The following is a 26957-nucleotide window of genomic DNA, read 5'->3' on the forward strand; positions in this document are numbered from 1 at the left end:
CAGTCGGAAACTCCATCTTCAATTTTGATTTGTAAAACATCCAATATCGATTGATGGTGCAGCTTCTATCGCTAGATTTGTTGCAATTAGCGTAACGAGTATCTTCGCTGTGTTTCTACAGACGTTGCAGCACCTTTAGACCCACACATATTTGAACCTTTGCAGTAAACCTTTTATCAACTAAAATCGTTGCGTTATGTAACCTTAACTACACTGTGCCCGAGTTGTTCTTAGTTTCAATGTGCTTCTTCGCTACGCTTAGCCCCACTGTGGGATGAAGTTCGTTCAAGCTTTCCTTAATTGAGGCGTCCCCAGCGGACAAGCGGTAGACGCCAAATTTTCCTGTCCTGATTACGGTCTCGTCCTTTGAGTGCGTAACGTGAATTACTAGTATAAACTGTTCCTTGAGCTAGGGTTGTACTTTATGCATCCGAGCAACATCAATTCAAAAATTCTCTAACCGTATAAAAAAATATTTTTGGTCGATCGATCGATCGATCGGCCTCTCAGTCAATCAACACTAATGAGTAATCATGCTCTAAGACGCATCCGTGTAGCCTTTTCATCTGGAGACTGTCTTAAGCATAATCAGCGAAACTTTCGCAGGGCCTATTCAGACCGTCTAACGATGACGACAAGCGATTGCAAGAATATGAACCACGACATTAATAATAACGACGTCGTCACAAATTATTATAAAGGGAACGGCTACTCAACCAATCGAGTACTGTCTATTCCTTCCTTCCCACCTTCGCCTTTACTTACTCGTTTAGCCTAACCTTAGTAGTATCTGGGTGTTGCTGCTACGAGACAAATGGCGAAAGGACGAGAAACACTGCAGTATAGGACTATCTAATAGATAATTTAATAGGTAATAGAAGTAGAGCCACAAAAAGTTTCAGTCTTTCGGGTGCTCGTTAGCAAAGACTTTATTCTTCTCATGCACATAACTAAATAAATATTATCATTTTCTTAATATTTAGGCAAAATCTTACGAAGTGAACATCTAAGCACCGAAGATTGACTTCAACGGCATTTATATCCCGATGTCAGGTTTTCCGCTAATGGAGCATTGTGCCATTGATATCTGTCTAAGTTCTACTATTCAAGGGTGACCCTCTTATCAATTTACGATCCAGTATTTAGGCAGTATCGTGACTGCAGAACGTGCCTTTCGTCAGCGAGCATATACGGAATAAGCCCGTAGCGCTGCGTGACGTTCATAACATGTTAAGCCTTTGCGTAAACATTGAGCTTAGCTCGAAAATTTCGCTTTCTTGTTCAACATGAAAATAATGAAGTGAAAATTACATGGATGTCGAGTATAGAAAAGGTTTTACGGCCATGTACATATTGTATAGGTAGGATTGAACCCGAATTATATACAAGCTTGGCCCTTCGTAAACAACGAACAGGCTGTGTGTCGTTCGCAAAATGCCAGATGTAGGGCAAACGTGTAAGGTATAAATATTGACAACGTTGCATTAGTTCAATGGTGCATAATGTAAAACCTAGAACAACTCTAGTCTTGAGTTTATTTCCCTGGAGGGTCCTGGTGCAGTACCTGGTGCTGTACTTCTTACAGGTAAAGCGACGATTCATTTTAGGCAGGCCTTAACAAAACGTTCTGGAGAATAAGATAGTTTCCATTCTCTGCAGAATGGCTAATAATTATTTATCTCGTGTCCCAGCAAACTCGAATGCGGTGCCATAGGAAATGGGCTGAAAGAAGCCAACCGATCATTGTGCGATCGAAGCCAGCAGCCATAACAGATTTCAGTGCAAAATAATGGCCAATGACTTCATCCGAGTATCGCTCAGATCTAGCGTTATATCTACACTGGCGCCGCGTGCGCTTAGAGACGCTGGAGACGCTAGCTTGTTTGGGGAACGAATATATTTACGGTAGTCCATCTTTGCTCGTTATTGTATTGTATATGTAAAGCAAAACAGTTTTGGTAAGAGTTAGGTTCATAGCACCCAACTACTCAGATAGCTAAAGCTCATTAGTATAGATAGATGCTTATTGATAGATCAGTGGTTGGTGTACATACGTACCGAGATCATGCAACTTTGTCACAAAAAAAAAGAAGAGCGTTACCAATGTGACAGCAGCTTTTGTTACAGGGAAGGTTTTTTTTTTCTAGACCAGTAGAAATAATAATAATATGATTATTTAGCATGTAGAAAAGCTGACACACTTATTTAACATGATGCTTGTTCGATCTGATTTGTTAACATTTAACAAAGCAGATTGTGAGGGGCAACAACACTTGTTTAAAATCGATCGCGAGCAATCAAGGATTGTTCGTGCGGTGTTGGGGGCAGTTTCGATAAATAGAGAGTTAGTTGACTGATCCACATATTAATAAAAGCGTTTTTATCATGGAATCAAAAAAATGTTTGAAAGATATGATAGTGCTCTGTAAAATGTTGACGATGTGCGCTTTTAGTATTAACTGTATCCGATCTATTCTGAAGCCACGCAAATGCTCTGTCACTTCATGTCACGCTTCATTCACCGCAGGTAGAATAGGCTGTTTAAGCGTACCAAAGCATATTTAATGGCGCACCTCAGCGATCGAAAAACAATGAAGCAGAAGTTATATTTTTGCGGATTTGCCAGTGAAGCCACTAGTCACTCTTAAACGACCTGACGCAGATCTGATATAGGAGAGCGTCCCCTCAATGTAGTTGGTACTATACCCAACCCAATGAAGAGCAGCAATACGCATAACGAACATTCTGTGTTGAGCTCGCGCAGTAAAGCAAGCTTTTTTTTTGTTTATTCAAACACATAAAATTCAATTTATTGCGCAAATCTTGCAATCAAAGTAAGTTCTGTGATTTTTCCTCTAGTGCAATAGTTGACGGAGTGTCGTGAGACGATTATGGCGAAACCTATATGACTCTGTTATAATCACCATAGGGCATTTAGCCAAGCAGGAGAAATTTTACCATCGACATGGGGGGTGACAGGTTGCGTACGTGTCAGTGTGGCTTCGTAGCTAATTAATGATTTGGTAAGTTCTGAAGTGTATAAGGCAAATCTTTCACAATGTTGCATTTTTCTAGTTTAGATATTTTTCTACCGTCAGTTCGATTCCGTAATTGTAGTCGTGCTTTAATGACCTCGTCCGCAATAGCCCATGCTACAGTATTTGTGCAGACATTATTACCTTTGAAATAATATTATATCTCTTGCACAGCGTACCTGTGCCATACCACAGATTAATTTTGATATTGCGTTACTACCGCCACAGTAACTTCATACTGGCTTTGGTGTTAGACTGTTTCTAATCGAATAATTTAGCTCGGATCAATTGTTCCTCTCAGACTCAATGAAATATATCACCTAATGATATCTACACAATATATGCGTTTAGGTTCAATAACTCCTGGGCCTAAAAACATGATTGATTCTATCTGTGTTAACTGCCTTAGCAGAGCCGCTTACCACTTGGGAATAAGATCAGTCTTTAAAATACGCTCCCATACACCCCTGTCAGCACCGTCACGTACCACAATACTGAGTGTTTGTCAGTATTGCGCCTTGGTAAAAGAAGGCTCGGCTGGCGATATATTATATGAAATAGCTTTTACACCAGAGTTGACAAATGATTAAGTTGCGTTGGAACTCCAAGCTGGGAAAATTATACTGTAAGCTAATTTTAATTGTATTTTTAAAGTGCAAGATATTTTCATAGCCATACATTCTGGAAGTGAAATCGCACAGCTAAATGTCCTACCTTGGGACTGATTCTTTTTTTTTTTATCGTTAATATTCTCATTATTAACACCGGTTCCTAACTAAATTTTCACTAATATTTTTCTTGACAAGCGTAAAATTACAAGACATATTTATCGGCCATTTTTAGGCGGATCCAAAACTTTCAAATCTATGTGCCCGAATTAGCGTTTAGTGTTTCGGCGAAAATTCAAGTTATCACTTCGTATAGCATTGAGTTGGCAAAGTTTTCACGAGGAATCTCTAGAACAATCACAATGCTGTGTGCGAACTCGAACAACAATGCACATATTACGTACACCGGAGAATGTTTAATGTGGTCAACGTACTTTTTTAGATTACTACTCTCCTGGAATATTGAGCTAGCATAGCGTATCTGTACATCAAATGGGTCACTGAACGACAAACTAGAGCAAGTAAATTTACTGCAGTTCACCCTTTGGATCGGGTGTCCACCACTGCGTTTCTGTCGACCTAACGGCGATTAGACAAAAGGCGCGGAAGCACGGCAGCACTCTTCAATAATCTTTAGCGATGTCCTTCCTTAAACGTGCACAATATTTATACCGACCCTTAGCCAATTTTCGCTGGCTTTTGCACAGCGCGTTCCTTATTCACTTCCGCTGATTAGTAAATAGGTTATCAGATACAATTTCATCTGACGAAGTCAGGCTGTATATGATAGCACTAACCATCCCTAGAAATCGCTTTAAAGCCTTCTATGGTGACCGATTCTAAAGTTGTACACGGTACGGCGTTGTTTGTTGCCCTGGATTGACTTTTCATCAATCGTAAGCGTATTCGTCGATTTTGTGTACAGTGCATAGCGCGGTAAAACAAAGTAGATGGGGTCACGACTGCGAAAGGCGTTGCCATTAACGCTAAAAAGCCTGTGTGAAGATGAGAAAACAACCGAAAGACTGACTTTTTTCCTCCGATTCTACGCCACACTCGCTGCCGACAGCAGAGACGGCCGGACGCCTAAATATGATTATGCTAACTACCCTGTTTCCCTTTTCAAGGGAGGCTGTCGCTCGAACTGAGCCAGCTTAAAAAATGTATCCAAATCCACGCAATTTCTAGTTCGTTTGTCATTGGGCTGCATTTTGTCTTTCATCTCCACTAAAAAAACAGATGTTTCATCTTCACGGGATCGAGAAATGCTGACAAACTGCTAAAATTCATTCATTGTGGAAAGGGACATTCTAGCAGCTCTTCCAAATAGAATTACGTTCTCGAATGATAGCTTTTGATAATAAAGAAAAGAAAAAAAAGAAAACTGTTGTAGTATTCGGCAGTACATGCGAACTTACCCACTCTTACATTGTTCTCGAAGGCACAGCTGCACTGTTTATTGGAAAGCAATCTTGACAAACACAACCAGAATTGAAACAACGGGCCCGTTTTTCACAAACCATTCCTATTCAGCTGTTAGCAATGGACACAGCCTAAGCGATAGCACCTTTTCTCGTTGCACGTTTTGATAGAAACTGTTAGAAACAATTGAAGAAGTGCGCTTTTCCACAATGACCAATCCAAGGATAACACCATTCTAGAATAGCGCTGGGTATTGCGCCCACTACGACGAGCAAACGCACAACAGTTGCCAGCGTAGCTACCCAACATCACTGTCGTACATTAACGTTCGAGGTGACTCACCTAATTCACAGGAAACTTCTCCCTCAATGGATCTCAAGTACATATGCTGCTCAGAATGCCTCGTACACCTAGAAAAAGTGACGTTTTTTGAAAATGAAAAGACGCAAGTTATTGAATCAAAAGTGAATTCTACGCGTAGATAACAGGTAATGCGCGTATGGTTTCAGACATTATGATGATAGTCTCTTTCCTGTTAATTAAAATTATCCCGAATAAAGCAGTGGTGAAATCAATGGTTCAATGTGGACTTTTTCTCTCCACATTCCATTTTTAGAAATATAACAGAAGAACAACAGCGTATAGGTACTATATAATTTTGTACATCAAGAACATGATCTACGAAACGTTTCGTCAAAGAAAACATTTCACGTCTGTCATCAAGTGGTCAATGTGTCTGGTGGAAGAAGTGGGCTGAGTTCCGTTGTCCAGATCAACAGAGGTAACAAGCTTCACACGCTGCCGAAATGAAGTAGAGCATCGCTAAGTCATACAAGGCAAAAACAAAAATTTTCAATTCAGAGAAGTCTTACTTTTTTTTTTTCATTTTGCTATTTTACGCCTCTATTGTATCAAGATCCATTTTATAACGTATTGTAATATGGGACGTTCTATATAATTGACAATGCTGCGTCGATAACAACAGTTCCGCAACAGCTTCGTTAGCGTTTAAACGTAACGCAACAGTAACAAGTGCTCAGGCTTACTGGCAGAATATCAAACTTGTGTGATTTGTCAATATATGCAGCCTTTGTTTTCTAGATACAGCGGATGGACGAGGAAGTTTTATGCAGACGCAAAAACAGCCCGAGCGCCTGTTAGCAACTAGACGGTAGTCGCTTGACGAGCGGAAATCCTTTCGCTCAGCCTCTAACGCGGTGCAGTGCTTCTCAGTGTATCCTGACACGTTAGCAATGTAACCTACAAAATTGTCACGACATAACATACAAACGAATCTCATTCAGATGGATTAGTGTTCAGTATGCAGAAGCGTCAACTTTGAGGATGTCTTTCACCTTGCATTTCATTATGCCAGAGGGCTGTTATATGCTTATTTTATATAGTTTAGTTATATGAGCATAAATATTAATTGTCTACAGGAAAAAAATACGGGATAAAATTCGTATGCTTACAACTGGGCCTAGAGGGGAACATCGTGGGTCGAAAATCAAGCGATTAAAAGCACAAAATAAATCACGTATGACCTACAAGCCTCTGAAACTAGTACGCTATAAATATGTAATATATTAATAAATAAACTTCGACAATAAACCTATCGTCTTAATTGCAAGACCAACACTTTCCTAGCTGTAACTTTTCCCTTGACTAGATTCCTTCGAATGTCGCTCTTCTAAGCGACACAACGTCAGTGGTTAGTGTGCATGACTTAGAAAAACCTGCATCTAAAAAACAGCTGCCGAGCGTGTGTTGGTCATCTTTGAATTTGTGTCATTTACCAATGTACTGCGTTCACGCGCCGTAAATTGAAGCGCGGATCGATTTGTAGTGTTAATGTATCAATTCAAATTTGGCCTCGTATGAAGCATTGTCATAGACCCCAGTTGGGTTGTAAATTTCCGAGATGATATAGAAAAAACCTTCAACGAATACCTGTTCACCTGTATGGCGCCCTCCCTAAGGTCTGCGGCCCGGCTGGTCATATGTAGGACCATTTACACTATGTTATGTTCCATTATCGTAATTGATTTTGTCAGAAAGATGATCTGAAGTATATATAGATTCAGCTAAATTTAACTAAGCGATTCCTTCTCTGTAGACCAAAAATGACATACGTAATAAAAACTAGATACATTTCTCTAAATTAACATGCTTAGTATATATATATATATATATATATATACATATATATATATATATATAGAATAGAAATTATGTGTGATCGCTGGGCAAGCATAAAACGTCTACTTCTCTATCCTGTCTTTTACTTTAACCGGTGAACTAGTCAATTCTTTCCGGCGGTACCTTTTAGTTCCAAGTATATACGTATTGATACAGTAACTTAGTCTGCCAAGTCAGTTACGCATCATTGAAGAATATCGATCCTTGCATCAATCATCTATAGGCTCTATATGTATACAATAAACATGTGAGCATTTTTGTAAAACCATACATCTGCACTGCCTAGTCCATTTGTTATGGTGCAGTAGCGTTGGGGGACTAGGGAAAAGGCATAATTCGCTAGTTATCATTCAAGCTACTCAGGAACGTGGATCATCCATTTCTGACTAGTTTTGGCTTTTTTTTCGAAACTTAATATTGCCACACGGTAATAGGACGATTCGTGAGGAACGACTGGTGTGTGTGATCGGGACGCCAGGGTATAGCATGACGACAGAATAACCGTGAGGGCATTGTGAGTGCAGAAAGGCAACGTTTTCTAAATCATACCTGTAGATTGAGCAGTAATGCAGTAGTCAAGTAAAAGAGTGAGGGCCAACCTTTTTTTTTGATGGCACCTTCTGGGGTTACCGGACCGCTGGCGATTTTCGTCATTTCGTGAGAGACGGACCGACTAATTTTGTGTTTGACAGACAGAAACCATGCAGGCGACTAAATGGGTCCGGCTGCTTGATGTGATGGCCGGCGATGTCTTGAACATTGCCGGTAGTATCTGATCTTCTTTTTGTCCAGAAGCAGTATGATCCCCATTCACACTGGCAGGGCATCATTGTCGCCGTCGGGTGGGGCTCTTCAGCTTACTGCGACTCGAGTGTCCAGCAACTAACAGCCGAGAACGCGTCGATCGTCACCAAAATGCGGGGTCGAAGCGGACAAAACTGATCGACTTTTTTTGGAAAACGCAGAGAACCTCTGGCCTCATTGTCGTCGTCACCAGTATCATTAATTTCCTATTGCAACGATCAACGCAGATTGGTGATGACGATCGGGCCGTCATCCTTTGAAAGCGTTCGGATGTCGTTTGGTGCGATACAAGAAATGAAACACGCCTATATTGGGAAAGCTTGATAAGATACAATAGTCGCCATATAGTAGTGTGTATATTGCGGGCATGAAATCACACTAGATTCGGTTGTTGTTTTTGTTTAGAATCATAATCGTCTTCTACCTGCGGTGTCCAGTAATAATAAAAACGAGCGGCATGCTAGTTGAAAGGTGGACCTTATTTCTATACGAACGTATGATGCGTCACGCGTACACCCGACAAGCTACTACCAATTTAAGCAGACTATTTCAGATCCTCTACGAACCATATGGTTCGCTGGACTCGGCAGCGGGCTGTGCCGCGATGACAAAGTTAATAGTAAGAATTTAAATGATCATCTATCCCTATTCTACTAAAAGTTGTAAGGATTTTAGTGTCATTTTGGCCTATAAGTTACTTGCTGTCATTTTGTTAATGAAAAGTTGCGTTATTACAGTCTAACGGAGCGTATAACAACCTCGCTATATTTTAATTGAAAATGCTATATAGTTACAAAAATATTGCCCAGAGGGCGTGCAGTGCAATGGCTCTCTGTATATCCCGCCTACGATAATGCCTTAGCTTGATATTAGCAAATAATGTACGTTTAATTATCATTCATAGGTAAGCCATAAGAAGAATCTCTAGAAACATAGATTGGACAGCGGTGTTGCGTATCATTTGCTTTATACTATTGCACCAAAACTCTAATACCTACTCATCAACATTAAAAAAAAAAGCAACAAATATTCTAAACAAGCGCTCAACCTTTTTGAGTGGCTGTTTCGAACGTTATCCTCCTAAAGTTAGGCTATTTTTAATGCACAGCATTACCTACTATATCATTACACTATAATTTGATCATTACTAAGTTGTACAGCAAAAGTGCTCAGTCAATGCTTTGATCGGTAGAACCATATAAGTCAATAGTTATCTAAATCAAACTTAGTTTTATGATGTTCCTGCCAGAACGCTCGCGTATTTCGATTTTCGCACATATATTTATTACTTTTCCCCATGTCATATGTATTTAGTATTCCAGTTTGGTTACGGTATCTAAATTACAGTCCGCCAATTAGAGAACTAGGTACTAATATCTTCGGAAGGGCGCGCAACTTTTCTTCAGATTCGCTGCATTAACCTTTCACCTTTTATCCTCGTTGCCTTACAGCCCTTGGAGCTTCTAAACCTTCGAATTTGGAATAAGTAGCTCCAGGAGTTAACCTACCTGTTCTTCCCCCTGTCTGACAACAGTTCCTGCCTCTTCCGACTGTAGCTGTAACGGAAGGTCGAGCCTGATCCTACCCCGATCCTTAAAATTTTTCGCTCTCTCACACTCTCTTTCGCTCCCTTTGGCGCCACCGAGCGAATTCAAATTCGGAAGGTGCATGTGTCTCGTTTGTATCCAAAGCAGATTTCGACGGAGCAATGCAGTGCACCGTCGGCAGCAATAAGGCGGGACCAATCTGGCACTCGGCGGACTTTCTAACACCGCCGCCAGAACCTTCCCACCACCCTGAGTTAGGTCCTCTCTTGCCGTACTACAGCTAGGGTCTGCGACGGTTGGCTCCTACTCGCTCAAAAGAGTGCCCACTCTCCGGCGGCTCTTTGATCTGGCGCTGTGCGACAGGCGAGAGCTGCAGCCTGGGACCTGTCTGTTTCGGTAAGACACTGCACCAGTTTAGGCGGTTATCGGAACAGCCAGAGGCGCGGTCCATGGCCTCGACAACGAGTCGCCACTTCGTTATCGTCTTGGGCCCCAGCACTCACGGGTGCTTTCGGCCGGTTCGTTGCACATTTCTTACTACTCGCTCGGGTCTTTTGACCATCTCGTCGGTAGCAGAGCTGCGCCAAGTAACAAATCATGAAAATACCGCTGTGCAGATGTGTTAAGTCTGTTAACTGGTTAAGTGGCTAAATATTTAAGCTGAAAATCACCGGTACAATGAAAAGAAGCTGGCTGTTCTACTGTCCAATCGTTACCGTAGAAATCCTGCGGGGCAGCTCCCTTGCCCCAGCGGCGGTCGGACTGCGGCGCTGCCTAAAGGAATCTCTCGCACAGCTATGCCCTATACCATCGCAACTGCAATTACCCCCAGGTTCGTTTACTAGGCCTGTTGTTCAGTAAAGAAAATGTCATTTATGGCGGTGGAGTACGTGTGCTCGTTGTTCGCTGACGATACGATATCTTCATGTGGCAGAGAAGCGTTCGTTAACCTGACGGACGTCAGCATTTTCGTCCAAAGCGCGCGTTCTAGTGACGGATAACGGGGCCTTGCGTAAAAATTGTCTCGAAATAACGGCCGGCGGCTTAAATTTATGACGAACTATATGAAAGAATAGTACTTCGTCTTCATTAAAGCCACATCGACACTGGCAAATCTGAGCCCTTGTGGAAAACAAAGGAATCAAAGAAACTATGCTATGAATGAGCTGATCAGCGTTAAGTTCCACCTGCTGTTTCAGTTGCTATTTATTAGCATTTCTTAATGAGCCATTAGCAATGATGTAGCACGCATATGATTGTGGTTGTTCCTAATCTCACAGAAGTCACTGTGTTGCTGTGCTGCCGATGTACCATAAATTGATTTCGGCGGAAATAAAAATCAATCTAATCTGACTCGTACACTCTGGGCAGTTGGTCGCGCTAGCCACAGATCTATTGTGGCTAGCGCGGAACCTCAACGAATATGTATGTCATCGTTGTATTTATTAACTGTTTGTTAAATGGCACAGATTGCGTAACATACAAATGAATATGTATGCGAATGCATTATGGCGTCTTTTTGTTCTCCCTCTACCTCCTGCTCTGATGAAGCTGATCTTTATTAAGGTTTTTGCATGAGGCAGCGTCATCAGCCGCAACTTCGGTGACGGTGGTACGTGATCAAAGCTAAACGAACAGAAAGGCTATGCGTCGGAAAGCTTCTGCCGTTCTGTCGTTTTCTCTCGCCTTCTGTGCTACAGCTGCCATTGAAATTTACGTTGCTGAGTGCTGGCGACGAGTACCATAGCCATCATAGTCTCGGATACTTGCCACTGTTGTTGCGTCTATGATCAACGCGGATAACCATAAAGGAGAACAGTCGAGCCCGTCCCTTATAGCAGTAACGCCAGTGGCACAGATAACAGTTACGCCCGCGATGATTTCTACTGACTGCCACACTGTGGCCCCTGGCAGAATGCTGCTACTCAGAAAATAGTAACCGCGGCGTACGCTGACTGCCTGTGCTCGTTCTTCGTGCAACACTCAACAATTGAACACAACAACAACAGCAAAGTATCTTACTGGAGCCGCTAATATCGACGACACACCCCAACGCAGCAGCACGAAGACCAACAGCCACCCCTGACCCAGCGGCTGTGAAGGCGGTCAATAACAACCAAGCACAGTGAGAGTAACCCCAACTCCAGAAGAGACAGCAACGATTGGGTAGTCTGCAGGCGCCGTCAGTCGAATGTGCTGGCGTATGCGAAGTGATGTCCGCTTGTTTGAGGGCCCTGCTGCGCAAGCAGGCTGTATTTATCAGTTCGCCGACCGTCGTGTGTCGTCGTCGTCGTTTTTCGAATTACGCCGCGGTGCGTCATAGCAGACGTTTCCTTCTCCCTCTCGTGTGTGTCCGAGGCTGCTGCCGTTACCGCAGCGGCACCTATTCATAGGACCGTTGCAGCCGTGTCTGGCACAGAAAAATGGACTGGCGGAGAGAAGTGGTAGCTTAAGTCCGCGGTGCCGTTGTCGCCGCCGTCGTCATCGTCGTCGTAGCTAGTGTTTCTCTTTATCGTCGTACTAACTGCGTATAGCCGTCGAACCTTTACATCGTCTTTATTACCGCTAACCAAAATGCGATTGTGCCGTGAGCTATGAAAAAGAACACGATCTGAGCAATCAGCAAGAACAAAACAGGAACAGCAGCAGTAGACAGCGGCCGATACGACGACGAATCCTCCTCCTGCAAGCAGACACATAAACATACAGACACGTCACACAGTCGAAGCAGTATCGGCTGCGGCAGCACAATTGTGAGAGAGAGAGTATCTGAATAGCCAGCAGTAGGGCGCCGTTGCTGCTGCTGCTGCTACCATCGCCACCGCCGCATGGAACGAGCGAGAACGAACCAAGGAATGAGGCAGCGGCCAAACGAAACGTGAACCAACGCGCCTATCTATCTATTCCTGCATCTGTCTGCCTGCCTGCCTGTCTATCTACACGTCCTTCCATCCGTCCGTCTGTCTGTCTGTCTGTTTGTTTGTTTGTTTGTGTGTTTGTTCGTTCGTTCGCTCGTTCGTTCGTTCGTTCGTTCGTTCGTCCGTCCGTCCGTCCGTCCGTCCGTCCGTCTGTATGTCTATCTGTCTGTCTGTCTGTCTGTCCGTCCGTCCGTCCGTCCATCTGTCTGTCTGATAGCTAATGCGATAATAGTAGGGAGCGCGAACGATTAGTCTCTGCGGCTGTGGCCGCTCGATCAGCGTCACCAGCAGTTGTAACATACATACATACATAGAAGCGACAGGCGAGAAAGCATTCGAATAGTATCAGCAACAGACAGTCAGCGTGTCAGCAGAACGCTCAGTCGCACAGAAGGCTCCGTTGGGGTGGCCCCGCGGAACGGCCGCTGTGCCGTATGTCATTGCCGATTTGTGCTGTTGGCAAGCAGCGAGTGGACAGCAGAACAACTTAGACAACAGTAATGGCAGCCCCGGACGCATGAGTTAATACGGCTAGCGGCGGGCGAGTGGCGTGTGTGCGCTACAGAAGAAGCGAGAGTGCCAAGACAACCGAAGTTACACGTAAGGGGGCGGCAGGAATAGTGGGTGGCAGTCTCCGACGAACTGTTCCTCTGCGACGAGAACAAGTTCCTGTTCCAGCAAGCGATAATTAGTTCTGTAGTTGTAACATAAAACATAGCGGGAAGTTCGAAATAAATTAGTGTTTGGTCAGTCAATCGTCTACTGGAAACCAATAGCTGCGGGGTCGACAACAGCATCTGCTTTTTAGATGGCTTTCGGTGCCTATCAGCGATGGTGAATTTTAGCAGTGAACTGCAATAGCAAGATAGACGTAGCGGGGAAATGATGTTTGTGGCGGTGAACTCGGGAATAGATTGCATCGTGAATGAGTCGTGACGTGCATCTACCAAGCGAGTACAGATACTATTATACGGTAGTGGACGCTACAGTTACTGGAGGTGCCGGCTGTTGACGATAGGGCGTTGTTCTGCATCTGATAGTAGGGTTTGGTGGAGGTAGCGGGAAGTTCTGGGATTAGCCTTGGTTCAACCGTGGACACCACTTCATCTTTCTGTGTCAGCTTGTTGCATGTCGGTGCTAAAATCGTTGGCTTGGTTTCAATCTGTGTTTGTTATTGGTGGCGGTACCAGCTGATTCTTGACCACCATGTGCAAAAACGGCGATTTCACTAGTCAACGTGACGGTATTGCGTGTCAACGCCGCAAGTATGTGCAACGTTTAGCGTCTATCCAGGCGGGTATCACATCATATTAGCGGAAGTTTCCTTCCACGGGGAACTCAGCCCACGAAGCCACCAAGTGTAATGAGCAGACGCCTAAAAGTGTGAATCGGCGTACGCAGATATTCATTACGTTTATACGATTCTGCGTTAGCTGGTGAGTCTGTTGGATTTGCCACAAGCGAAACTAAGAAAACGCAACTGAGTAAATATCCATTAGCAGAAGAGAAAATGCTGATCCTTTTCCCTGGACACATGCAGCGAGATGCAATTGAGGGAAGACCTTTCCCCATGGCCTCGTCAGCTTGTGTTGTGACCACGGCTCTTCCACCTTCCGGAATTTTATCTATTCATTGTACTAAATTTCACGGAACGCGCAACATCACCGAGGTCAACATGGACAACTTTTACGATGACGGTCATTATAGTTCCAACAGCTCTGTTCGGGAAAGAGTTCGGTGATATGTGGGTAGAGTGTAGACTCTTGCTCACGTCAACAGCACACTGACCAGCACGCATTAGCTATACACGAAAACAAAAGATTAACAAGGCGAACGTGTGAAGAGAAATATTATCAAACCTCATTTTTCCTAAATTTACTCACAAAGAAAAAAGAATCAATCACCAACAGATACCCAAAGACCACCTAGCGCAACGGTCGTGCAATCGCTTGTCGACCCGGAACAACATTACGTGTATCGTCTACGTCGTTTGTGTTCAGTGTCCCGCAACATCGTCCTCGTAATCAGTGCAATGGAGACAAAAGACTGCTAAACTTACATAGGGAAAGCAAGACAATACATGCGGCTGACGATCCTGAAGTGATTTTAAGATTTCATCAATGAAAGCCATATGTACACACACTCACCTCTCAGACCACCTCTTCGCGTTATAAACACGAGGAAATTGATGTAAATTATTAAGAAACAAACTTTACCTGCAGAGGAAATCAAGAATCTACCAAGTGGCTAGTACTCGTAATTGCAGCATAGCGAAGTCTTGCAGGGAGGAAAAGAACGGATGTACCGATAATAATTTTTATTATTATTATTATTAGATTAACAAAAATACCATCGAATATCAGCTGTAACTGCAGGCCACATCGATAACAGCAACATCCTAATCCTCCTAAATAAAAACGATCGATCGGCTTTTTATTAAGTCGACTTCCGGTAGCAATTCCAATGAGTGTGCGTTAGCCTGTAAATTGATCTCATGCAATTCGGCCGCAGTGGCACTTCTTTTTTTCTCGTTACAAAAGCAATGTATGATCAACGAGAAGCCACTGGAGGGTGCGAGGCCGCATCGTCCATAACGTCGTCATCATTGGCAACAATCTCCTCTGCCACAACAACAGCGACCGGAAGTAGTTCAGTCGGATCAGGGGTAAATAGTTCGACTCCTACAACGATTTCTATACAGCAAACGGTGAAGACGACAGCAACATCTGGAGCTCTCTCAGCGGGAATCTTTTTATCATCGCCCACACCATCGACGTCCGTGTTACACGCATCAAAATCGTCAGGGGCCTCATCAGTATCAGGATCTCAGGCAGCGCTGGCCTGTGCTGGATCGAGTGGTGCCAGTGGGAGTTATCATAACAGTGGTGGAAATTGTGCAAAAGAGAGTGCAACAATCTGCGGTCTTCAGGGCGGCTCGTTGGGCGTAGGTACGGCTATCGTCGGATGCTCTGGCAACGCATTGACAGCCTCAACAGCAGCAGGTGGGGGAGGCGGCAGCATCGGTGCAGGCGTATTCGGCGATCGTTTAGCCAGGCCCCCCGAGCCCGCCCCGATCGCCCGAAGCGCATCCGAGTCCGGAATCAGAAAGAGAAGCCTCACGCTCAGTCTCAATCTGTCCAACGTAGTACAACTAAAGGTAAGAACGCAGATCGGCTTATTTATCTTGACTATCGGCCAAAAGTATCTTCAAATCTTTGGCTATTGACACGCTCTTCTTTTTTTTAAATTTTCTTGTATAATAGGAAGTGCCTTACATAGGCGTTTGTTTTGTTGAATAGTTCGTTCATGGGCCTTTTTGCGTCACAGTGAGAGAAAAAGAAGCCGTAAATATTATAAATTGATATATAGTTGATATCGTATGCATTTTCGATTGTCTGGTTAATTTCCACTTGTTCTGAACGTACCTGATTTCATGTGTCCTACAAAGGCCGATGGTTCGTAAGAGAACGTGTGAGCAGTACATCAGTAATTCTTTATTTTTCGTTAATATTATCGATTTTTAGCAGCGATATTAACGCGAAATAGGGCCTTATTTTGAACATGTTAAGTACATGCTGTTAGAATATAAACAGATCGGGGTGATTTCGTGCAACGAATGACTAGTGTACTTAATATTTTTCTACTCATTTATGTAATGTTTTTTTTGTTAATCAGCCGAATTCAATCAGTTATTGTTTCCGAATCTTGTTTCACTGTCGCTTTCCGAAAAAAAAAAAAAAAAAAAAACGTGTGCATCCCTTTATAAATAACTCCTAGTCTCGTGGCATGGCATTTTGAATTACATTTGATTTGGAACTTCTCAGCAAAACCAGCTCTTGTTCATGGTAGGTGACGCCAGCTAACCTTTTTGCGAGTTGGCGGTCTCAAGGTGTAGATCTCGACGACAGACAATAACGAAGACGATGAGAGGAACTTCAGCGCCCCAGAGTATGATAACTCTTTGTATTCATTTTTACAGGGCTTGTACTTTCAAGTGCTTGTGTACGTGGTTGCGTTTGTATTCGAACAACCTCATGCCGACCCAGTCTACTATAATCATCTGTGACACTTTGTTATCCAGTTGCACGAGATTACCTACGACCGCTAAAAATAGCTAAATACTATTATATATAGGCTTTTCCTCAGGTTCCATTGGTATATCGAAGCCTTATGCCATACTCTCCTGTTACAAAAGAAGTGTGCTGGTCTCGGCCTGTTGCATTATTTGAAGCGACAATTGCCTACTCCGTGGGCCGAACATAGAGCGAAGCTACTGAGCCGTCAGAATGGTTTGTTCCACGTCGTTGTTCGAGCATCTCTGACTCGATTTACCAAGTGTCGTTGGAAACAGCAAGTTAAGAAAGCAGGTGTTAATCTAGGGTGGGTCTCTGCTTGAAAGTGAGTCGGATTTCGGCTCATTTGAATGCCCATATACAGCTCAGTAGAATGTATTTGTTCCAAATGTATTTTTTCGTCGTATGAGCGGCACCTGACCCGTGTTCATATGTGACTGTCAGCAGACAGATGGCAGAAGCGCATCTCTGATACTGTACATAACCATACTGTGCCGTTGGTTATGTGATGGTGTCAACTTCAGACAAAATGCTTCATTACGCGACCTGCTGAACGCCCAAACGCGGTAGTCAGTTTGGCAGTCCTCTGTCCCCAAAAGGAGCAAACAAAGCAAGCTTCGAACGAAGCGATCGCTTAGTAAAATAGAGTAGAACGGCGTATATGCAAACGGAAGACGTGGCGTGCCTCAGCGAACTTTGTTATCGTTCACCGTTAGGTCGACCTTTTTGAAAGGCGTTTGTCTACACTATTACATTAACCTTTCTCTGAGGTCGCAAAGCGCGCACTACTTTCGTACGGGAGTTGTAGGAGGACAATGAAGCCTGGGCAAGGGGATCAGTTAAGTGTTTAAAGCACGGGATCAGCGGAGATGACTCGTCGACTTAGAGCTCGCGGCTACGTTAGTGTGCAAAAAAAAAAAAAAATCCTTTTCGCCAGTCCACCTTGTGTGTATACGCTGTTAGTGTCGAAATAGGAAACGTCAGGGCAATTTACTGCGAATAAACGATGTTTAGACAATGAATACAACTTAAATCATTTGCCTCATATTGTTTGTGATGGAACGCCTTTAACATATTCGCCCTTAGAACATAGCATGACTGAGTTTTTACCATTCTCTAGCCATACCTAAATCAAGAGAGTTACACTTCCCTGTTAGGTAGAGTGTCAAAAGGAGCACGGCGCAGTAGACGCAAAACAAGCTTAGATCCTTAAAACAAACCATTGTCTCAGCCTTTTTTGTGGCCTGTCTCTTTGCTTGCGATTTTTTGGGTTGACTTCAACTTGTTGACTTCTCTAGATAACAACCTTTCACAGAACTTAACACTACCTAGAAAAGGTTGCGATCTATGCCAACTTGGCTATGAACAGTGGCAGCAAAAAATAGTAATCTCTGCATTGGTTTCCCGCTATAAACGCTCGGCGATTAAACCAAGATTACCCACTACGTGCGAGCCTCGTGAGCTAAACTCGATAGCCAAGCATATCTAATGTTATCTGTTTTTTTCATCGAACTAATGTACTAAGGGACGAATCAAACTCGAGATCGTGTAGAGATTTCTCAATTGGTTGTTTCCAAGATTTGAACCTTAAAGAGTTATGCATACTTCGCTAGGGCGACAAGATAGAACAGTAACGTTGTTTTGTCGGGTCGTAAATATACACGTATGTTAGTATGGCTAGACTAAGGCTAATTTAAACAGTCAACAACTGCGACTTACTCTAATAGAATAGCCGCCGCATTGTTTGGCCTTGTCATCGGGGGGTAATTAGGTACGAATAAAGTAATAATCAGATCAGTATAAACAGACTACACTGGAACCGAATTTACCGTCAAATCTTACATGTCTTGCAGACATGTTACCGATGGATAGGATAGATTGTTAATAGACATGGTAAATGTTACCACGAGCTGGTGGCCTGGTTGTTGATTCCGCTAATGATGGCCTGTCCAAAGTGACTGCTGGCCATGTCTGCTCTATGACTATCTGGATGATGATAATTAAGTAGAGGGCGCCTGCAGTCGACTAACAATGCCAAGTGGATTAGGGGGCAATCGCAATGACAGCGGAAGTTTTGGCCTTGTGCATGAATGCCTCAGCTTACCTGCCGTAGTTCATAGTCGTCAAGACGAGGGCCGCTCGAGGCGACGACGGTCGTAGGATTCTATAGATACAAAGAAGGCGCAGGGGTGCTGACGGTATGAGATACACAGACTTCCAGGCAAACCGACCTCGTTAATCGATATGAATGTTATTATATGTATACATAGTACTGTAGATTATGCACCGAAGTGCAATGCATTGTATCTGTTCAATATAATTGTAACGAGAGGGTCGAGACTTATTTACGGGCACAGATGAAAGGACGTAATGGTTTTTCTTGTATAGTTATTTTTACAACGATATTTCGTGTTAAATTACTAGAACCTTATGCAATATGTTAAGCATTTTCCTACCTCGTGTGGTTCCTTCTAGCTAATTTTGTGGATTTTTTTGTGGGAGAATTTGTCTGGAACACACGACATTTCATACTACTGTTAAAGCCATGCAATATAACTATTACCCCATAGGCCTTACTGGTAGCGCGGGGCCTGGCTGAGGCCAATACTATATGTTCAATGCATCGAAGGGCAATCTGAACAACTATAGAATGGAAGTAAGCTAAGAAGTCGATGCGTATGTCACCTGCGCAGGTGCACAAACGGAATTCGCTCATACAACAAACAGTCGGTTCTTTCAACATGTTTAAAGTATGATTAGTTTTGACAAACTTTTGCACGAGGATGCTTACGAAAACTCTGGGAAGTTATACCAGTACATCGTTGGTTATGGTGGTGAATACTTATTGTATGTTTAATTACCTAAAGGTCATTGAGTGAGAGCTGCTGGCGGCGCAGGTGATCGTCCTCCGGTAGGAAGGACACGTACAACTGATTCTGATTCGATTTGTCGGTACAAGGAAGGAATGGAGCAAAATCGGAGGCCATTGCTTATGAGGTCTGGGATCGTTGTGCGACTCGAAGCGGCTGCAAACAAAAATCACACCAGCTAGTTATCAAATGATTAAACATTTTTTCCTTGTAGACACTTCTGACTCCTGTTCTTCCCACCATTTTTATAGCACTGTGTCGTGTAGTCAGGTAGTCAGGTAGAATGTGTCACACTAAACGAAAATTTGCTGTAGTCGTAACAAAGTTTGGACTAATATATATAGTATATACTATGTAGTGTTCATAGAAGTATCGAAAAACAAGTGTATGGGACCTGCAATAATGGTAGAAAAATACGGTAAAATAATACATCATGTCGATAGTAAGCTTAGAATATAACTATGGGTTCAACTGGACTCTACATCGAAAAGAGGTGATCATTCGTACAAAATTTGATTAGGCGACCACTATCATTAACGTACAGACATAGTTCATGTAAAGGAACGATGTGGTGATATCAATAAGCAATTTGCAGAAAAGTTACCAACATGAGAAGAAAGAAATCTATGTCAGAGTTTCAACTGCTTTGAAACAATCGATAACAGATAATACGAAACTCCTATGGGTAACAGTAACGTTAACTAATCGGTATGGCAACCTTGAGCTAGTGCCTCTTACCCTCCCATATCTATAGTATTCTTAGCTTAACGGCGTAGTTAGATCGCCTGATTTTTATCAATAGTTTCGGCCATGACCCCTCCAAAGGTTGGGTTTTCCAACCCCGCCGTGTGGGTAGTTTTTGAATAGATATATATTGACTGTGTGTGTACTACTGATAATCTGTAACAAAAGCTCAACGAGAACAATATATAGAGTCTTTGGTCTGTTGTCCGAACACAAAATTAATTCGTTTGTTACCTTGCATATGCTTGTTAGCAGCGACGGGTGGCCTGTAAAAATGATGCAATTGGCCCGCACTCAGCTATCGATATCGGCATGAGATGGCCGATACAATCGAAGCGTTCGTAGATAATGGCTAGTTGAGTTTACTTAGCATAACAACAACCAGCTGTTGCCAGCTGTTGACCTTTACGCCTTCTTGATATTTATCTCTATCTGAAATGGTTATCAGTTCAGAAAATAGCTTCACCACTAGAGAATCTGACTCTGGACGGGATTAATCGATACTGCAGCCTGCAGAGGGAGTGCAACATAGGAATGGCTTCGAAATTTTCGAAAAAGACGGGCAAGCGCCATCTGGCGTGAAACTCAAAGGGCAAGCAGCCACTATGCGAATTTTGCATCAGCCCCGCCTACGAATGTGTTACCAAAATTGCTCCTACTGCGCTGCTTAATCTATGAAAAAGCAGATAAGTCGCGCGGCGACGTTATGCTGCACCTGATGGACTCTGCACAGCTGGCATAGTTGATCCGGGTGGTTCTCTAGTAGTGGAAATTAGGTCCTCTGTGTCGATTATAACAGCGACAAAATCTGTTGCCCGATGATGAAAATAAGTCGTACTCTTTTTCCAACCTGAAAAGTTCGACCGCTGAATACTGTATAATAGCCCAAAAGTTTGATGTTGTGGGTTGTTACCAAGCGCGATAATTGCGGTCGAAGCAAAGCACGATTTTTTGTTGTAGACCTTCATTGCCTATAATAGAAAGACTAAAAATCTGGCAAAATTTGGCTTATGTTAATTCGAAGCGGTTAAGGCGATGTGCTCTTATTGAACAGTACTTCTAATCATGGGTGCCTCGACGCTTTTGGCTAAGTGATTCAGGTGACAGACTGTCGACTGTGAACAAGCCATACCAGAAGGTTGGACTTGGCAAATTTCGATACTTCGAATTTTTGTTCGAATGCGTTGTAAACGTTGCGAAGTTAGTAAGCTGCCCTTACGGTTAGGCCATCCTAGACAGAATCTATAAGCTTTTTATAGATTCTGCAGACCTAGTCATTCTCAGCAACAGTTGTTCTCGTTCGGGTTCAACAAGGGGTCATTCATTCCGTAGTCGGGCCGCTGCTCCTTTCTTCGTTCACATTGACACAAGCGTCATGGCTGAATACGGCTTTCTCATCGCAGACGTCACTGTCGTCTTTTTGCTCGGTATAGATTCGGTATATCCGAGCAGGTGGTTCATGGTTAATTCGACAGGAATACTACTATTCGATTGTGTTTGATACAACACAACTACCTGATATAAACGCCACTCATATAGCCATTTTCTATAAAAATATCGCGTGTATAATTTCGCATAATGTCACCAAATGCCAGGGCAAATACGTCAAAGAGTACGCTGTACTTTTTGACGTATTTGCACTGGATATCTTCCTCTTAGGTCTTAGAATAGCCTAGAAATTATACAGTGGCCATCCTTTTAGGTCTTAGGAAGTTTTCGAAAGCCGGGAAATACTCGGAAGTGGTTAGTTCAGAACTGTTTGACATGATTCCGGTGTCTGACATTAACTACTTTATGCAACACGGCAATGAGTCGCGTACAGATGAATTATTTATCCTATTTTCTTATTGAAGTCAACGTTTCGATTACCGTAACATTTGAGTTGTTTACATAGGAGTAAGATATGCGACCCACCGATTAAGTCTGAACGACCTCCGTCATTCGGAACCTCATTCGATAGCAGATGGTCGACGCGTACATCACAGCTTCATAAGTGAACGATCGTAGCCACGCATCACGTAGAAACGTCGACATCAAAGTCCGTTTAAACCAAATACAGTAACTACGTGATGCAGTTAATCGAACACGCAACGCTACGTGAAGCCATGAGACAACAAAGTTTATGATGATGTGTTTTTTGATAGTTGTACTGTTGTCGCGTAAGGTCATCGAGACCGAGCAAGCTAGCGACAATCTTCACTGCTATAGATGTATTACGAAATATAGAGCAGAATTCATTGTATTACATTACTGCCATCACCTGATAAAGTCTACGGGGATAGCAGCAGTCTGCCTACAATATCCGACAAGAGCAAAGTCGTTGTGGAGAAGAACAGACATGGTGAAGCAGAAAAATCCTCTGATCGCTTGATTCAATTTAGCTGTCCTAATCGAAGCAGGTTGATGGCGTTCCGTATCGCGGCGTCTGCTAGTTATCGCTGTCGCGTGTCTTTTTAAACCAGAGTCAGTGGTAACGAGCTGGGTCTCAGTGAGCCCTGCACTGGACGGGAACGGGCTGAAGTGTTGAGGAGTGGTAACGAAGTATGGGTCGAGGTTTTGCAAGCGCGAAGATATCGATTGGGTTTGAGGATCTCTATTTGGCAAGCGGGCAGAAAAATGAGCGGGTAGACTGGATACTTTGGGATCCTTAAACAGCGCGAATGGCCTTGAATCGTTTATGCGAAACGTACGCAGCTGCGACGTTGGTCAATTGCCAAAGACGTAGCAGGTGCCGGATACTCTGTCAAGACTTTCCGAGTTTAGGAAGCTAAAGCTTCATAGCTAGCTTAGATAGCGCTAACTACAACGACGATAGCAACAAGAACAAAGACAAGGATAACAAGAACAACACCAGATACTGTGTACCATCGTACCATGCGGGGCTTGCTGCAGTAAACTGGTTCGTTGATTTATCTCTCTCTGTCCCTCTCCATATCGTCTTGGTGTAGTGGCATATCATTCTTAAAGAGCTATTTGTGGCTCGATCAATTATAGACGCCCACATGCTTACACAAAATCGTGTTAGCGTATTTTGAGTATCAACAGGAAATGATAAAGCCGTCGATAACAACGAAAATTACTGTAGTAGCTTTAGCAAGGGCTGCATTGTAAATTTCCGTCGTTGTTGTTACTTCTGTGTGCTGTATGGCATATGGAGCGCTATCTTCGTATATGTGGGTTGTTGATGGCATGCTTTCTACATATGACTATACTTCAGATATCGAGCTATTTATGTGTCGCACGTATTCCATACGGCTGCTCAAATGATCGATGTTGTTGTAAAGCGTTGTTAGCTCAATTTGTCAAGTGCAATCATAATTTTTACTGTGTTTTTACATGCTTCATGCATATATTGTCAAAATGGTGACTTACTGACTAGCTCGTTCGTCTTCGTATGTTATTACTATTATTTACATATTTGTGATTCTTATGTTGAATTTTTCTAGTTAAACTTACGTTTGAGTCATCCAGGCCACTCCAACTCTCCACAGGTCTTCGGAAACTTTGTTGTTTACAGCCGCATGCATCCTGTTTTGTATGACTCACGCGACGTACGATGACTGTATACGTCCTTATAGTTAATCCACCCCCGTTTATTGCATAATTTCGACACGTAGATTTACTTGTTCTTATCGTTTGCTCGCTTGTAACACACACATTTATATTGAACCCCCATCGATATTCCGTATTACCAATGTTCGCGTCTGTTCAAATTATATTTTTCACCGATCACCAAATCGATGCCAGGAGATCTTCCAAGCAAACGACCTACACAAGGAAACAATGATCAATGCTAGTTGTCGTAGCAAAAAGCAGCTGGACGAAAAAATTCCGGGGCGGCCCCTTGTTGGCTGACTCAGTTGTGACTACTGCCGCTGCTTTTGTGCCATTATGGCTGGTTAGACGACGCGAAAGTAGTCTCAACAACCGCAACTAGACAGTAGCTATCCCCATAGCCACGCTCGGCGCTGTATCGGTTGCTGCAAACGCCGAAACAGCATTATCTCTGATACATAAAAGCCGTCTTCCTCCCGCCATGTCACAACAGCGGCAGGGGCTGGGGTATGCACGCTGACGATCTGTGCTTGCGTGTGACTAACGTGAATGTCTACCTGATTGCTGGCGCAAGTCGCAGTTATCACCATCGCCCACGCTGTTCTTGCCGCGGCTGCTGATGGCTGATCGTTCTGCTCTGATGCGCCTCATTGTTTCTTACGGACACAGCAGGCGAGCGATTGCTTTGGCCTGAATATGGGTCTTCTCGAATGTATGCCGTCTGTCTGGTCTGTTATCGGGATAGCTTTTTTACCAATGGCGTGTCGTCATCTCGCGTGTACGTGAAAATGAACCGTGTGCGACGTAAGAAAGAACAAAGGAATCGAGGACGAACAAAATACTTTCGATTTGTCTTCGAAAGCCAACAATAAGAAAGTAACGCGGATGACATGGACAGCCGCTTGACGTAGGCGAAATACAGCTGAACAGATTCATTGAATCTACCGAGCATCAATGCCATATCCGTTAAAATACGAATGGCTAAATGAGAGACGTAAGAACAACGTTACGGCAGCTGAGGTTGCATGCCTATTGCTTCTAGGGAATCGAGAGAGGAATCGGGTGATCATAGCGAAGGCGATGGAACGGGCTAAGTTACATTACCATTCACATATGAAGTGGTACAGCCTTCGCAGGCGCGATATGCTCTAACTCTTACGGAATAATGTGTGGTCATAAGGGTGATACTCGTACAGCAATTTCTGAAAAAAAAAAACTTGACAATCATGTCTGAATGAGCTCCAACCGCAATTATTCTAAGACCACTATTATTAACAACCAGAAACTGTATATAAATAATAAAAAAAAACTAACTCTACGAGTTGGTTTATTACTATCTTCATACTATTCGTTAGCTGGCACTTAAATTCGTTTTAACTAGAAAAAACTAGAAAAAAAAAAAACGAAAACATGTTAGTGTATGTATAAAAAAAACAACCACGAGAAATTTGCACGAGCATGCAAATAAACGTCTATTGGCGCCAGCTATAACAGGGTGCTCACGGGTTACTCGCTGTTGACCAATGATACATAACATGGTCAGTCATACGGTCTCTCGATCTCGTTTCGTTGCCCTAAATAATAGTGTTGAGAGCGGAGAAACCTCGCCATTGGTTTACGAATATTTCGGCAGTGGGCTTAGACATTGATCCTTGTCTAGCTATTGTTGTTTTGCTATTGTGCGACTATTTAGACTACGTTTCCACTATTTTTCCACTTCTTCACGAGCTGTTCAACTTTTCACGTACGGTAAACCGAAAGCCGAACCTCTGTTATAACATCTATATTCGCTTATAATCGCGTCCTTATATCCTCACATCTGTGTCATGCGGTTACTACTGAAAGGTAACTGCAAAACATTTTGCTCATGTTATATTTTTTCCGTTTGATATGTATCAGGTGTTTCTAGAAAGATAGTGGAAAAATCGGCCTGGTTAGAATCTGGCAGGTTTCGCTGAGTCGCTTGTTTTCTAGTGCTGTGTTTTTGCTAAGCAACGAAACACTAGGCCATTTGACAGTCAGCCTTAACGGTTCCTGCTTAAAGAGCTTCTCATCTTTACCTGTGTGCCGAGTGTCTGCACTCTAGGCTAGATTGCGCAGGCCCAGTACGAAGAACGATTATCTGCTGATTTTTGCCATGCTTGCGTGTGTTTATTATACTGGCCCTGTTTTTATTTAAACAAAAAAGCGGAACTTCGCCTTGATCAACTACCGTCTACCTATTAACAAATGCAAGGCAGCCGCGTAAAAGACGCTTCAGAGATATTGCAGCATTCTATCTGACCTGCATCGGCTCTTGCCTGGACTTTTCTAATCAATGAAAAGATTGCTATATATATCCGTCTGTACAATGTTCAGATAACTAATAGGAGCAGCCTGCTGGAAGCTGTGCCGACAACGCGCTCCCTTACGTATCTGAACACTTAAGCAAATTCATTATTCAACTGTTTATACGTATATCTAATATGCTTTTTTTTTTTTTTTTTTTTTGGCAAGGAATGAATCTGTATTTTTCCGTCATTGTTTTCTACAGTTCGCTGTGCACAGAATCTTTATTGCTTTGTAACGGTCAGATCAATGTTATTCTGGAAGGTTTGCTATTTTATCTCTCATTCATCTCATTATTATTATTATTATAAGTATTTAGTTGACATAAAGATAATTAATAATAATGATCGTCATCTTTATGAATGAAATGTTTTGCCCAGACTTGTCTGTTTATGTATGTATAGATTCGGCGTTTTCCTCGCTTAAAAACATCTAGCAAGTCCTACCTTCTGTGTAATGGCATGCAGCATCCCCCGGCAAATTGTAACGGAATCCTTCCCTTGATCGCTTTGTATGACTTTGTTCGACATTGTCATTATGTCTGTATATACTAGGACGCACCTATCAGTTTTTATAGTAGATCTCATATGTATGACTAAACACCACTAACGCGTCCGCGCTTGCAAATACAAAGATATACCACTGTCTCGCTCAAATCGTCACGCTTTTTACCCTATATGAAATTCCACAGACGTCTGTTATTGCTTTAGGCCATTGTCGCCTCCTCTCATCGTGAAAAGTAAGGCCTTCCGAACGAGGAAATAAATTGAGGGCTTAAATCAAATGAGCACAGGCCATTGAGAAACAATATTTAGTATTTTGACCAACTAGCAACGTGAATTTTTGATAAATCC

At 42.9% G+C, this 26957-nt stretch overlaps 2 protein-coding genes and 1 long non-coding RNA gene across 4 annotated transcripts in view; 2 read left to right on the forward strand and 1 right to left on the reverse strand.

The window, feature by feature from the left end:
- Window positions 1–26957, forward strand: part of LOC111244614 (uncharacterized) — a 91461-nt gene that overhangs the window by 22999 nt on the left and 41505 nt on the right. The window lies entirely within an intron of this gene.
- The window catches only part of dop (microtubule-associated serine/threonine (MAST) protein kinase dop), a 61164-nt gene continuing 41505 nt past the window's right edge, over window positions 7299–26957 (forward strand). For both annotated transcript variants that reach the window (XR_015322474.1, XM_022793918.2), the window contains exon 1: window positions 7299–15690. Coding sequence is in view for 1 of the 2 variants with exons in the window: in XM_022793918.2 (XP_022649653.1) it covers window positions 15028–15690 (663 nt within the window). In the remaining variant the exon portion in view is untranslated. The remainder of the gene's footprint in view (window positions 15691–26957) is intronic.
- LOC147757503 (uncharacterized) lies at window positions 10774–25027 on the reverse strand. Its single transcript, XR_015322477.1, has 2 exons — window positions 23677–25027; window positions 10774–19632 (listed from the first exon to the last, which is right to left on the reverse strand). It is a non-coding gene; the product is annotated as an uncharacterized LOC147757503 (long non-coding RNA).

This window comes from Varroa destructor, unplaced genomic scaffold, assembly GCF_002443255.2.
Source record: "Varroa destructor unplaced genomic scaffold, Vdes_3.0 BEIS01000002.1, whole genome shotgun sequence".
Classification (NCBI taxonomy): Eukaryota; Metazoa; Arthropoda; class Arachnida; order Mesostigmata; family Varroidae; genus Varroa; species Varroa destructor.